A 15,336-nucleotide genomic window follows, 5' to 3' on the forward strand; every position below is an offset into this window, starting at 1 on the left:
CCCCCCAACAAATCTAAAAGAAAAGAAAGAAAAAACATGCTTGAAAATATACTCTGGGTCCATCAATTTTCTGTCTGGAGTTGGAGAACATTTATTCATCATAGGTCCTTTGGAACTGTCTCTGGTTAATTGTGTTTATGAGACTTATTAAGTCTTTCCAAGATGATTATCTTCATAATATTGTTGCTAATATGTAGGTTGTTCCAAATTGCTATTTCACAGCTCTACCAACAATGCATCAATGACCCCGCTAACCCCATCCACCACGAATTTGCTAATCTGATTTATCAAGTGGTACTTCAGTTATTGTAATTTACATTTCTCTAATTATTAGTGATTTTCATATGGCTATCAATAGTTTCAATTTCTTCCTCTGAAAGGTGCCTGTGCATATCTTTGACCTGCTATCAGTTGCAGAATGACTCAGGATAATAGTTTTAAATGCATATAATAGAAATCATTAGATTACACTTAGCCAATTTTAAGGCCAAGTTTATAGACCCCACAACCATTCTGTAATTGTAGATCCTAAGTAAAGTTAAGTGATTTCCCACAAACAACTGAGGCGATCAGGGACATACCTGTCAAGTAAACCCTTTCATGCTCCCAACATTAAATGAAGTTAAATCATCAACAGTTTTTCGTTGTCAGAGAGGAGGAAATGATGGAAAAAGAATAATTCTTATATTGCCAGCTCCTGATGGGAGCAAGAATTCTAGATTTAGCTAAAGATAACTAAGAGGTCATTAACTCCAAGATTCTCATTTTGGAAATAAATTTAGACCCAGAGAATTTCCCAAGATCACACAGGGATTTGGTGACTGAGGCAGAATTTTTAACCCTAAACTTCTAAATCCAATGCTCTCAAACCATACTTCCTCAATGCTAGACTTAGCTCCCAAGTCTCTACCTAGGAAACAATTTTCCTCAAGTACGCAGTTGGTATATATATTCTGACCTCCTGATATGACATTAAAATTTACTCTATCTGTGAGGACAGTATCCTTTTTATTTAGGCCAACCACAGGTTATTTGCCATCATCACTGAGGATGTCCAGTGGGACGAAGTCCTCTGAATGCTTCCATTTATTATTTACATGGATAGAACAAGGTGAGAATAAGTCCATTTAGCACTCAGTATGGTTTGTTCAGTTTCTGCAATCTGCCCGATACCATGGTGAGATTACAAAGAAAAGGAAAGAAGGTCCCTGCTCCCAGGTAACTCAGTCTAAATGGAGAGCTGAAATTGTCCATGAGCCCATAAGGATTTTCATGGCAAAGATAATGGAGTGGTTTATCATTTCCTTCTCCAATAGATGAAAGCAAATAGAGATTAACTTGCCAAAGTCACAGAGCTACTGAAGCGAGATCTGGATTCAAGCCTTCCTGACTCCAGGCCCAGTGCTCCAACCACTGAACCATCTAGTTGCCTGCTCACAACTATGTGCCAAAAACTGATAGACTGGAGACGATCCACCAATGGAAGGCAGTAGTATTAGGAAAGGCTTTTCATAAAAGGTAGAATCTGAGCTGACACTTGAAGAGAGAATTCCAGTGTGGGAGAAAGCCAGTGAAAATCCTGAAGTCCGAAGATGGTGATGATGTTTGTCCTTCTTTCACAAAGAAGGCCACACCTTCAGAGCAGTGATGCCATGAAATCCATGTCAGATTTGAGTGTGTGTGTGTTGGGGGAGGGGGGCCGTGCTGAGTCTCCAGCCTTACTTTCTCCTCCGGAGCCAGAGTCTAGTGGTCATATAAGATTCGGGATGACTGGAGATGGCCCTGGATGCAAGGCAGTCAGGGTTAAGTGACTTGTCCAGAGTCACACAGCTAATAAGAGTCAAGTGACTTATGTGAATAACAAGAGACTAGCTTCACCGGATCATTAAGAGTACGTGCAGGGAGGTAAGGTGTCAGAAGTCTGGAAAACTAGAAAGTGGTCAGGTTATGAAGGCTCTAGAAGCCAAAGAGTAGATTTTAAATTTTATTCCAGAACCAGAAAGTAGGAAAATAACCTAAGACCTGCTCCTCAGGAAGATCAATGGACAACTGGACTGCATGGAGCATGAAACCAACCAGCGGGCTCTGGCAATAAATAGTCCAGGTGTGAAGCAATGAGAGCCTGTACCTGGGTGGTGGTGGTGGTATCTAACGACAGGGGGTGTATTTGAGAGATTGTACCAAGGTAAAATCAACAGGACTGGGCAGGCAACAGATGGTTGATGGGGGTGGGGGGGCGAGTAACCTAGGAGAATGGGAAGATGGGCACCCTTGGCAGCAACAGGAGAGAAAGCAATACTAGATGCTCAGGTAATGGTCATTCCACCGACTCCCTGAGGCAGTTTCGGCCCGGCTGCATCGCAGGCCTGACTGTTTGCTGGTACCGTGCCATCCCACTTCAACACTAGCTTGTTACAACTGAAGCAAATGACAGCCACCTCCACCGCGTCACACTGGGATGCCACTGTCTTTCTCTTGTACTTATAGAATCAATTACATCTGCCGGAGCCAAGTGAATGTCAAACGTGCTGTGAGCTCTCAATAACTGCTGATTGATTGTTCGATAGAACAGCCTATAACTAGCTCCACATGTCATACTCGGACCACAGCAGATCTATCTACAACCTATGATTACATTTTCTTGCAACTACCAGGTACTTTACACCAAAGTGATTATTACAGTAATTACATTTTTCACTTGATGAATTGAAAAAAAAATTTATTAAGTACCACTCAGTTACAGGACTCTGGTCGAGGTACTGGGAGAGGTGGATGAGTAAGAGGAGGGAGGGACTTATTCCTACCTTCTCTTCCATTCAGGGAATGCAAATAACAACCAGAAACATGCAGGGGCCCTTCCAATCCACAAGGAATGCCAACTCAATTTGGATGCTAGGTTGGACAAGCTGCTGAGAGCTGCTCATATCGTTTGGGAACACTTCTGTTTTATGCTTTAATTGATATTAATAATAAGAAAAGCAGCCAAGACTATCTTTAAATCTCCCCACTTTCAAAGTATGTTGTATAATTTTGGAAAATGTACAGAAGACATTTTGATGTCTTTAAAGAGGGAATTCTACTCTACAGAATAGCAGTACAAATTCAAAGCATTTATAGCAATAATAAAAATTGCCTTTATAAAGCTGAACTGTTCTGTGTGTCTATGTATGTATGTTGTAAGACATTCTGTAGTACACCCAAGGATCTCTAAGCATCTCATACATTTTAAAGTCTCGTTTTTCTTTAAACCATAGTTCTTTAGACCAATTTCGGGCCAACTGATATATAAGCAATTAATACAAAGAAATATAAAACCAAGAATCATTCCCTAATGGAGAAGTGATTAAAAAAAAAGATGAGAAGTTTTAATAAAAAAAGAATCACAAACTATCTACAATCAGATCAAAGACTTCTCTAAACTACCAGTGAGAGAAATAAGTAAAATAAGTCTTAACTTTCACCTAATATCTGCCAAAATTGGCAAACATGAAAACAGACCAAAGTAATCAGTCTTACACAACCTGAGAGAAAACAAGGACCCTAATGCATTGTTGGTGAAATTATGCCTTTGGCTTCATCCTGACATTCTGGGAAATGATTGGGGGGGGGGGTCACTAAACTGTCCAAAATCTGTGATACAGAGATTCCACTACTAAGTTCATATTCCACAGAAGTCAGAAACAGAAAGCAAGGTACTATACGTATACCAAAACATTCATAGTGGCACCTTTGGGAGTAGCAAAAAACTGGAAACAGGATGGCTGAATAATTTGTGGTATATATCAACATAAAGAAATATTATTTCACTACAAAAATGAACAGGAAGAATTCAAAGAAACATAGAAAGACTTATAGTAAAGGATGCAAGATAAACCACCAGGAGGATTAATTCACACATAGATATAGGTAAAAACAAAAAGGCAGAACAGTAACTATAATGAGTGGTCAAGGAGAAGGATAAAGCATATGGACTCCCCTCTTTTCAGAAGAGTGGGGGGGACAACTACAGGTAAAATGTTACATTTACAATATATACATATACACACACACAACACACAAGCCAGACAGAACTACTGGGTTACTCACATTATTTAATACTAGAAGGAACTGAATTTAGGAATATATTGAAGCCCAGGATGCCATTTGATAAGTTTGCAGGAGGTATTGATGGCATAGCAGTAGAATCAAATCTATTCTCAGATACTCACTAAATGATCTTGAGTAAATCACTTAACCTTTATCTGCCTCAGTTTCCCTAAGTATAAGATGGGGGTGATAATAATAGCACCTAACGCAAAGGGCTGTTGAGAAGATTAAATAAGACCAAATGACATAATTATTTGTAAAGTCAAATGCCTGGCAGATAGTAGTGGACAATATGTTAAATGTTTATCCCATTCCCTTTTCTTAAAAATAGATGAAAATTTTTATTTCAAAGTAAAATTATACTATCTGCCCAAAGTTACTTGTAATTTAAACTATTTGTTATGAAAGTCTAACATTATTTGTATTTAAAGAGATAGAAATAGTCAATAATAGTAAACTATGGAGAAAATTTTAAATTATTTTTTAAAATAACTATATTGATTGAAACAATTGATATGATTGTAGTTCACCTTTCTATTTACAAGGGAGGGAATATGGGGTTGGAGGGAGGGAGATATCATGGCCAGAAATGACAATACTACAAAACACAAATTACAAACATGCTTTAACTACCTCCAATTTAAGGAAGAAGAAACTGAGGTCCAGTTAGAATTGTTCCAAAGAGGTCCAATGGATAATAACAGGAGAGAAATAATGAGAATGCACTTAGTCTTCTAAAATATACAAGCACAATACCATCTTGTGTCTTTTTTTTTTTTAATTCTCATATTGTAGTGGAAAGAGCCCTGGATTTTGTCCAGGGATCTTGAATGACTCAAGTCTCAGCTCAGCTGGTGCCTCATAACCCTCCAGTAGACACATCCTTAGCCTCTTAGTTTCATGATCTCTCAGAAGAGATATAAAACCCATAAAATCAGAGTCTATGAGGATAAAGAGGTGTTCTGAAGATGGGGGCAGCTAGGTATCACAGAAGGATAGAAGTCAGGAGGACCTGAGTTCAAATCAGGCCTCAGACACTTGGCCATGGGCAAGTCACTTAACCCCACTGCCTTGCAAAAACCAAAAAAGAAAAAAAGAAGGGGCAGCTAGGTGGTATAATGGATAAAGCACCGGCCCTGGAGTCAGGAGTACCTGGGTTCAAAATCCGGTCTCAGACACTTAATAATGACCTAGCTGTGTGGCCTTTGGCAAGCCACTTAACCCCATTTGCCTTGCAAAAAAAAAAAAAGAAAGAAAGAAAAAGAAAAACCTAAAAAAAAAAAAAGAAAAAAGAAAAGAGGGATGAAGCACTGCACAAACTATTTGCAACGCCTCCTGGGCTAGTGGTCCTTATTCTACCCATAGATTATTTTTTCTTGTACTTTTGCATTCAGGAAAATCAAGAGCACAAGAGTAAGTTGCCACAAGTGGTCTGATTAAAAAGAAGAAATTACATAACCAGAAATTGGTGGTCTGAAACTAAAAGTCAACTTTATAACAATCAGGATGTGTCTTTCCCCACCCAACTCCCCAACAAATAAATCTCAAAGATGGAAAGGATCTGAGACTATCTTATACCTAAATAAGAGCCCCTCTATAAAAGATGAAAAAAATTAATTTTTGCTTGAAAACCTCCAGAACACCTTCCTTAGGGCAGCAAGATAAGAGTGGAAAGTGCACTGGGAATCACAGGGCCTGGTTTCACAACACAGCTCAGTCACTTATGATCTATGTGATTCTGAGCAAGTCACTTTTCTCCTGTGAATCTCACTTTACTCATTTTTCAAATGAGACAATTAGCCTGGTGGTCCTTACCTGAATGAGGTAAATCACTTCCCAAGTTTTCCTCATCTGTAAAATGACAAGATTATACTAGATAAACCTCTAAAGTTCCTGAGATAACCTCTCAATCTAGGATCTCAGGGCATCAAACCACATTTGAGCACATAGGTACTAGGGGCTTTTCAAGCTTCCAGAGACACACATGATGCAGCATATTCTCTTTCTTGAATACCAGTAATTCATCGCAGGTTCAGAACTATCAAGAAGATTATTCCTTATACTATTATAAAATTAATAATAACATAATACCATTTATTTAGGAATTTAAGGTTTACAAAGCAATAAACTGGGGCAGCTAGGTGGTACAGTGGATAGATAACCAGTGCTAGAGTCAGAAGAACCTAAGTTCAAATCTGGCCTCAGATACTTAATTGCCTAGCTGTGTGATCTTGGGCAAGTCACTTAGCCCCAATGCCTCAAATAGATAAATTTAAGAAAAACAAATAAAGCAATTATATTGTCAAAATATTATGAGGCAGGATTTGATGGCAAGTCACTCTTTCATTTGACCCAAGATATATGGAAGTATCCTGGAGACTGACATTCTATGAGCTGTGATATAGATTTCTGCATTTTTGTCTCTTTCTCAAATGAGATAATAATATCAAGCTAAGAAGATAGCTGAAAAAACTCCAAAGGGCTAAAGAATCAATCTGTTCCATGAATGAAGATACACTGCTATTTCCTGGTCTCATCACTGCCTTGCCCAAAGGAGAGTCCTTCCTAAACACTGTCCTCCCTTGGAAGAGAGGAGACAGAAGATTTTAAATTTAGTCCAATCTCTGTGATAAGGAAGGTCCCTGAGGAAGAGGTTCCTTAACTAAGATCAAAGGAGATGAGATATGTGATGGCACTTTGAAAAAGGATGAAGTGTCAAAACCAACAAAGTGATAGTAGAGAACTAAAATGACTCAATCGGATCACCCCTGAAGCGACGTCATTTGGACTAGGAAGCTCAAACTACAACCAGGCAGAGTAGAGTCCAGGGACATTATCAAGTCAAAACATTCAATGTTGTGTTTGAAGAATAAGATGTGACCACTGTACAAGAAGGGAGATGGCAAGGACCTAGTAAGTAATGAACCTCTATCCACCCAAGAAGTAAAAAAGAGCAGGTTTCAATTGTTGCCTCTAAGTTTTGTGACCATGGTCAAGTTACCTAATCTCTACGATGTGGAAAAAAAACTCCTTACAGACCAAAGGAAAGAAATAGTAGTGTGAAGTGTCTTGGATATGGAGTAAGAAAACCTGAATTTGAATCCTAGCTCTTCTATTTGTTGCAACCTCTCATCCTCTATTTTTAATTCTCATCTGTAAAAAAGGAATTTGGATCAGATGAATCCAAAAGTCTTTTACCAGCTCTAAATCGATGATCCACAGATCTCAGTGCAGTTGGTTTCCACACCTAAAATTCTCTATACTGAAAAATCAGCTAAAAAGCATAACAACTATTCTTTGTTACAAAGTGTTTTATAGTTTGGTCCCCAGTTTAGCCTTGTGTGACCCTCTGAGTAAGTTCCTGGGACCTCATTTTCCTTAAAACTAAAATGGAAAGGGTTGATCATAATTGCCTCTGAGATCTTTATCAGTTCTCTATTATGAATAGTCTATTAATGAATTTCAGAGTAGATTTATGTCAACATGAACAGTCTACCAAATATCCCTATCTTCCCAATTTGTCCAGAGCATACTGTTGAAGACACCTATATCAGTACTAAAATGAACCTACCTAGCTCCCCTCCACCACCACCACCACAAAACTATGAGTTCTATGAGTTTCCTCTCCTCTTGAAATCTGGGAGCTCATAAGAAGGCAAGGTCAATCTGCCTCTTTGATTCCATATAGTATCAGGTCGGTAGCACTGGATCCAGATCCTTGAAAGTTTTGTAGGAAAATAAATTTGGGCGGCTTTCCTAAAGGCTTTTTTGGGGGTTTTTCCCTGTCAAAGGAAACATTTGCATGCCACAATTTTGGTTGGGTGATAACTGCTGCTTTGCTATCTAGAAACGACTAGTTTCAGAGAATTAAGTCATGATATGAGCCTGAGGTTGGAATGTTCTTTAAAAAAAAGGATTAAAACATTGGCTCTGCAACAGCAATGTGTACTAAGAAACTTTTCTAAGTTTACACAGACACACACACACATACACACACACACACACAAACATTAGAGAGAGAGAAAGAGCACTAAATACATTGATTTCCAATAAAAAGTCAACAATCAATTCATCTAATGTTGGAGTGCACATATTTAAAAATAAAAAGACTACCATGAGAAAGTTTCTATAAAGAGATTTAAGCTTCAAATAAAATTACCCCCACTCCAAATCTTTCAAACGTATTTATGGTACTCTAAGGTACTCAAAATATAGACAGCCTTTGGAATTGTATGCTAAGTCTAAAAATACCTTTGCTCTCATAAGGAACAAATTATAAATCTAAATGTCTACTCAAGGCTCAACACTAGTTATATGGCTTGGTCTTGGCTTCCATCCATGTACCTTTGACCCACATTCACAGATTTATAAGTTTCTAGAGTTAGAGGAGACTTTTGTTATTTTAACCATAACATATGTACCTTCTGTCCAACCATGTCTTAATATTTCTATTCTAGTGTTTGTGACTGGATAGAGTATTCCCACTCCTGGAAGTGCCCACTGAGCAGAATTATGTCTATCTGCCTCTCGGTCCAGTACTTAGCATATCACTCAGACAAAATGGTACTCAATAACCATAAAATATCATTATCATCATTCTTATCACCACAAACGACAAAGATAAAAACATGATGTGAAATGTGAAAGAGATTGCCTGAAAGAGCAGTAACAAGAAGTTCTTGTCTCTGATTTATGCATAAAGCTCTGACTAGGGTATAGGTGGCAGACAGGATGGCTCATCTGCCCTGGAGACAGGAGGATCCAGAGTTCAAATTCCCACCTCAGACACTTAATACTTACTAAGTTGGGTGACTTTAGGCAAGTCACTTAACCCCATTGCCTTGCAAAAGCCAAAAACAAAACAAAACATAAAGCTCTGACTGGGCCAAGTCATCCAACAAAGGTCCTTCCTTACCCACCAGGCAGATGCCTAAGCCCACAAACTATAGGTGGCCAGTCTATCAGCAGGGTTTCCCTTTTCTCACTAGGAATTCTCTAGGTTGTTGAAATCACAAGTTCAAATAGAACAAAATGCGCAAAAAAAAAAGTCCCCAAGCAATGAAAACAGGCTTCCACTAATACCAAGAGGTAGGTGCTATCACATTAGGAAGCTACTCCTAAAATGAAGTCCAATTTGGAAAAAGTAAAGATTTTTGTTTAGGTTTTCTTATGGATTGGGAGTTGTTTGGGTTTTGCTCAAAAACTGTGATTTCATGGGTACCCTGGACTTTTCAGACAAGATATTCCCTCCACTGATTTGAAGGAGGGATAAATATTTATCAATCATCTATTAGGCCTAGGAACTCTTCTAAATGTTAAGGATGGAATTATAAAGTTAAAAAAATAAAGAGGGAGTCCCTGCCCTCAGGGAGTTTATAGTGTACTAAGGAGGCCCACAAAACACAAAAGGAAGCTGAGCTGGGTGGCAGAAGAAAGAAGTTACCAGGCCAGGAGGCATAAAAGAAGAATCAATTAGAGAAGTTCCAGAGTAGGGCCTTCTGAGGAACAGAATGCAATGATAAGGCAGAATCCCAGGGCTGAAGAGGAAATTATTGCAATGATAAACTTTCCTGGGGCATGATGAGAAATAAACAAATCAAAATAATTAACCTGTGATCTTTAGCCAAACATTTAATTAATTTGTCCCCAAAAAACTCTTAGGTTTATTGAATTTTGAGTCCCATCACAGGGTGCCTGGGAGCCTCAGACCAAATTATTTTGAGGGCCTTGTGCAGGCTGAGAGCTGGAATACAGGAATCAAGGAAGGCAGAACTTGGAAGGACAAGAGGTCTCTGGTAAAGAGGGAAGGTGAAGGAAGAGTACACAGCAGCCCCCCACCATCAAGGCCCAGTGAAGGTAGATTGAGGTAGTGTTTGATATGAAGTAAGCACTTAATAAATTTGCTTTGGTGTCACAAAGTCGGAGCCATTATCATGATCCTGGGCTGCCATAGCTACATCTTAAGAATTATACTGAAATTTCATGTGACTGATTGACTTGAAAAACTGACAACTTTTAAAAATTGTCTTTTGATTGCAACAGATTCCCTTATCATCTTCCAAGTTGCTCTTCCTAACGGTGTGGCCAGAGACCCCGTGATCAAACTTATCAGTTTGGGTTTAGGATTTCGGGGCTCCGCCGTGGCGAATGCCCTTTCCGGGGGTCGCTGGTGGCTTCTGGCTCTTCCCAATGCTTCTCCAGACGCACTACTCCTTGCCCAGCGTGTGCCCGGCGTGTGCCCGCGTCATTCACAGGCTCCTGAGCTCTAGGCGGGCCTCGGGACAGAACAGATGAAGAGCCAGGCCTGGCGGGCGCGAGGTGACCCTGGAGGCCGGCCCTGGAGGTGCCCCGCACCGCCCGGCCCTCTTACCCATGGACCACGAGGACGCGGAGTCCCGCCTCTGCCTACTGGGGCTCTTTCACGTCTGGGGAGTTCTGGTTAAAAAGGGTGCGGGGTAACGTGCAGAAACGTGGACTCTAAACACGGGAGGCTGCCGGGGAGGACCGGCCCGGGGAGCAGTGGCCCGGGGAGGGGTGACCCGGGGAGGACCGGCGGGGGGGGAGGGAGGACCGGCCCGGGGGGGCAGTGGCCCGGGGAGGGGTGACCCGGGGAGGACCAGCGGGGGGGGGGGGGGAGGACTGGCCCGGGGAGGACCGGCGGGGGGGGGGAGGACCGGCGGGGGGGGGAGGGAGGACCGGCCCGGGGAGGACCGGCGGGGGGGGGGGAGGACCGGCGGGGGGGAGGGAGGACCGGCCCGGGGGGGGGGGGGGCAGTGGCCCAGGGAGGACCGGCCGGGGGGGAGGGCCGGCCCGGGGGGGGGGGGCCTGGCCCGGGGGGCAGTGGCCCGGGGAGGAGTGACCCGGGGGGGAGGACCGGCGGGGGGGGGGGGGGAGGACCGGCCCGGTTTCAGTCTCGGCCACGGGGGCTGCCCCCACGTTCGCAGGGCCGGCCCCAGAGGGGGTCCCAGAAGCTGCCCGCACGGGGGCACGCGGGGGCGGCGGCAGGTGTGCAGAAGGATGAGGCCCAGCCTCCTGCCCGCCCGGGTGCCAGGCTGCCCCTGCGGGCCAGGCCCCTGCCCCCGGGGCCCGACGGGCCAGGCTGCTCCCGCGCGGGCGGGGAGCTGCGGGGGCGGGCGGGGCGGGCGGGGGCCGGGCTCGGGGGGCTGCGGAGCCGGGCTCGGGGGCGGCTGTGGGGCTGTGCGGGGGGGCTGCGGGGGGTCTGCGGGGCCGGGCTCGGGGGGCCGGCGGGGCTGGGCTCGGGCGGGCGGGCCGGCGGGGCTGCGGGGCCGGGCTCGGGCGGCGGGGCCGGGCTCGGGCGGCGGGGGCCGGGCTCGGGCGGGCGGGGCGGCGGGGCGGCGGGGGGCGGCGGGGCTGCGGGGCCGGGCTCGGGCGGGGGGCCGGCGGGGCTGCGGGGCTCGGGCTCGGGCCGGGGGGGCCGGGCTCGGGCGGGCGGGCCGGCGGGGCTGCGGGGCCGGGCTCGGGCGGCGGGGCCGGGCTCGGGGGGCTGCGGGGCCGGGCCCGGGCCGGGGCTCCCGCGGGGCCGGGCGGGCGGCCGTTACCTTGCAGGACGAGTAGACGCCGAGCTTCTCCAGCTTCTTGGCCCGCGGCGCCGCGCGCAGCTGCGCCTTCTTGAGCGCGATGCGGGCCGTGCAGGCGGCGGGGCCGGCCCCGGGGCTGTCGGCCGCGGCCGGGCCGGAGGAGGCGGCGGCGGGGCCGGGCGGGCCGGGCGCGGCGGCGGGGGCCGGGGCTCCGGGCGGCGCGGGCGGCGGCGGCGGGGCAGGGGGCGGCCCCCCGGGCCCGGCCTCGGCCATGGCCCCGCCGGGGGTCTCCCCGCCTCCCGCGGCGCGCCCTTCCCCGCGGGCTCCCCTCCCCCGCTGCTGCCGCCTCCGCCCCGCGGCGCTCCGGGCCCGGCTTCCGACCGCCGCCGCCGCCGCCGCCGCTAGGACCTCCCCGCGGGCGCCCTCCCCGGGGCCCTAGTGGGCGCCGCGCCAGCGCCCCGCGGCGGCCCGGCCGGCGGCCAGGGGCATAGTCGGGGCCCGAGCCGCGGCGGCGGCGGCCCCGGGCCTGGGTGCGGGCGGGGCGAGGCGGCGCGCGGGGAGCCGGAGCCCGGAGTCCCGGACACCTGCTGGCGGCTCCCGCGGCCCCACAGCGCCCCGGCCGCGGCCTGCCCAGCCGGGCTCGCCCCTCCCCCCGGGCCGGGAGGGGGAGGAGACAGCCGGGCCCGCGGCTGCCCGAGGCGGCCGCGGGGCCCCACGCGGACCCCACGCGGACCCCACGCGGAGCGGGGGCGGGGGGCTCCCCGTGCGCGGGGCAGGGCGGGAAGCGCCGGGGGCGCCCCCGCCCGCCAGATTTCGCTTTCCATCCCTGATTGGTTTTTTTTTTTCAAAACAAACAAAAAGTAAAATCGCCGAGAGCGCGGGGCCCGGAGTCGAGGTCCGGCCGCGGGCGAGTCAGAACCGCCCGGCTGTGTGACCCTGGACAAGTCCCTTACCCCCGCCCGGCGCAAAGGGAAAAAAGGACAAGCACAGTCTCTGCACTCGGGGCAGAGATGGTGTTAATAGAGAAGGCAACAGCCGACCGCAGCCTTACACCCGCACATGTCGCTCGTGGGACGGCGCCCTGCTGCCCCTGCGCGGTCAGCGCTCACCCACGTCCACCCGAGGCCGTCCACAAACACATCCGGGCGACCGGGACACCCCGCAGGGGCAAAGCCTCCCGGGGGTCCGGCGAGTGACCAGACCACCACTCCAAAGCCCCCGGCACCCCCGACTGGCCCGGCCCCCCGGCCCCGAACAGGGCAGGGTGCCTTTGGTCTGAGAGTTGGGGGGACAGCCTGAAAATTGTTGTGTTTGGGCGGTGAATGGACGTCCCTCGTGTCCCATCTCCCACCCCGCCAAGGCCACGCTCTGAGCCCCCCGTTAGGGGCTGGGGATGCAAGGGCAGGCTCTCTCTCTCTCTCTCTCTGTCTCTGTCTCTCTTTGTCTCTGTCTCTCTCTGTCTCTGTCTGTCTCTCTCTGTGTCTCTCCATCTCTCTCTCTGTCTCTGTCTGTCTCTCTTTGTCTCTGTCTCTGTCTGTCTCTGTCTCTCTCTGTGTCTCTGTCTCTCCATCTCCCTCTCTCTATGTCTCTCTCTGTCTCTCTCTGTCTCTCTGTCTCTGTCTGTCTGTCTCTGTCTCTGTCTCTCTGTCTCTGTCTGTCTCTCTCTGTGTCTCTGTCTCTCCATCTCCCTCTCTCTCTGTCTCTCTCTGTCTCTCTCTGTCTCTCTGTCTCTCTCTGTCTGTCTGTCTCTCTCTGTGTCTCTCTCTCCATCTCCCTCTTTGTCTCTGTCTCTCTGTCTCTGTCTGTCTGTCTCTGTCTCTGTCTGTCTCTCTCTGTGTCTCTCTCTCCATCTCCCTCTCTCTCTGTCTCTCTGTCTCTCTCTGTCTGTCTGTCTCTGTCTCTGTCTCTCTGTCTCTGTCTCTGTCTGTCTCTCTCTGTGTCTCTCTCTCCATCTCCCTCTTTGTCTCTGTCTCTCTGTCTCTGTCTGTCTGTCTCTGTCTCTGTCTGTGTCTCTCTTTGTCTCTGTCTCTCCATCTCCCTCTCTCTCTGTCTCTCTGTCTGTCTCTCTGTCTCTCTCTGTCTGTCTGTCTCTGTCTCCCTTTGTCTCTGTCTGTCTCTGTCTCTGTCTCTCTGTCTCTGTCTCTCCATCTCTCTCTCTCTCTTTCTCTGTGTCTCTGTCTCTCTCTGTCTCTGTCTCTGTCTCTGCCTCTGTCTCTCTCCCTCCCTCCCTCACCAATGAGCAGCCTTTAGGAAGTTGCAGGGTTAGCAGGAAGCCACCCCATTGAGGGCATTGATTGACAACTGGAAATTAAGTCCAAAAACACCCCCCCTTTGTGGATGCTGATAACAGAGGCCCAGAATTGCTGGGTGACTGGCCCAAGGTCACAGGAGTCGGCTCTGCCCCCAGCTGCTGTGACTTCAGAGCCCAGGCTTTCTGCCCCCCATTGTGTGTGAAGCTCATTCGGGTCTTCCAGCAGCTCGCTACAAGGAGAACAAGAAATAAGAGCAATAGGACGAGTGTTGGACGTGGCCAGGGATGGGGAAAGGCCTCCTGGGGGTGGGAGGCCCAGCACTTAAGCTGATTAGTTCTATCAGAAGGAGGTGAAGGGGCAGAACATTGCAGGCCTGGGGGAACAATCTGTCCAAAACAATCTTATGATGAGATATTAGAATGGGACCGTAGAGGCCTTGAGGGGGAGGGATGGGAATCAGTCCAGAGAGAGGGACTAGAGGCAGCTTGGGAAGGCCTTTCCATGCCAAGCTGGCGTGTGTGTGTGTGTGTGTGTGTGTGTGTGTGTGTGTGTGTGATCTTGTTGGGGCAGTTAGGTGGTGCAGTGGAGAAAGCACCCCAGATGTCTACTGACTGTGTGCCCTTGGGCAAGTCACTCAACCTCTGTTTACCATAAGAAGAAATGGAAAGGCAAACCAGCCAGTATCCCTACAAGAACGTCCCAGGGAACACAGAAATGACTGAAAAATAGTGAAACACAGGGGCGGCTAGGTGGCACAGCGGATAAAGCACCTTTAAATCAATCCCCTAATTTATAGATGGGGGAAAAAACATGTTAAGGTTTTGCCGAGTCACAAAAACAGGAGCCTTCAGAGGCAAGATGTGAGCTCTAACCCATTCCACTACTACTCATCTCTGATTTTAGGAATCCTGTCACTTAGTGACGGGTCAAGAGGCATATATTAGTGGGTCCACCATGTTCCAAGAAGGCCACCAAAAAAGTCCATGATTTTAAAAATCTCATGGTTTAGTTGGGGGAGACATAGGGAAGTAGCTTGTATTAAGGGAAATCAGGAAAGATTTGTGAAAATGGGATTTTAACTGGGACTTGAAGGAAGCCAGGGAGACCAAGAGACCAGCACGAGGAGGGAGAGAATCCTGGGAATGGGAGATAGCCAGTGAAAACCCAAAGGCAGGAGAGGACATTACCAGAAGAAAGAGTCCATGGGTAGGAAGAAGACTTTAGATGAGGATCGGCTTCTGAGGGGCATTGAAGTTAGGGTTACCAAATAGGCACCATCTTTATAATGGGACCACATCACAAAGAGCTGGGAAAAAACCTTTTGAGAATCAAATGTAGCCCTTTTGTTACATATGAGGAACTATCCTTTTGAGAAGCTCTCCAAAGTTCACTTTCAAGTCAAATCCAATTCTTTTTCAAAAAAAATTCTTGAAGTCCAGAAAAGATAAATATGCTCAAAA

General features: G+C 47.6%; 1 protein-coding gene across 1 annotated transcript in view; it reads right to left on the minus strand.

The window, feature by feature from the left end:
• KAT2B (lysine acetyltransferase 2B) overlaps positions 1-11,897 on the minus strand; it is a 100,524-nt gene extending 88,627 nt beyond the window's left edge. The window contains exon 1 of the mRNA XM_074195210.1: positions 11,646-11,897. Coding sequence (XP_074051311.1) covers positions 11,646-11,897 — 252 coding nt within the window. The remainder of the gene's footprint in view (positions 1-11,645) is intronic.
• Between the last annotated feature and the right edge of the window lie 3,439 nt (positions 11,898-15,336).

This window comes from Macrotis lagotis, chromosome 7 (genome assembly GCF_037893015.1).
Source record: "Macrotis lagotis isolate mMagLag1 chromosome 7, bilby.v1.9.chrom.fasta, whole genome shotgun sequence".
Taxonomy (NCBI): Eukaryota; Metazoa; Chordata; class Mammalia; order Peramelemorphia; family Peramelidae; genus Macrotis; species Macrotis lagotis.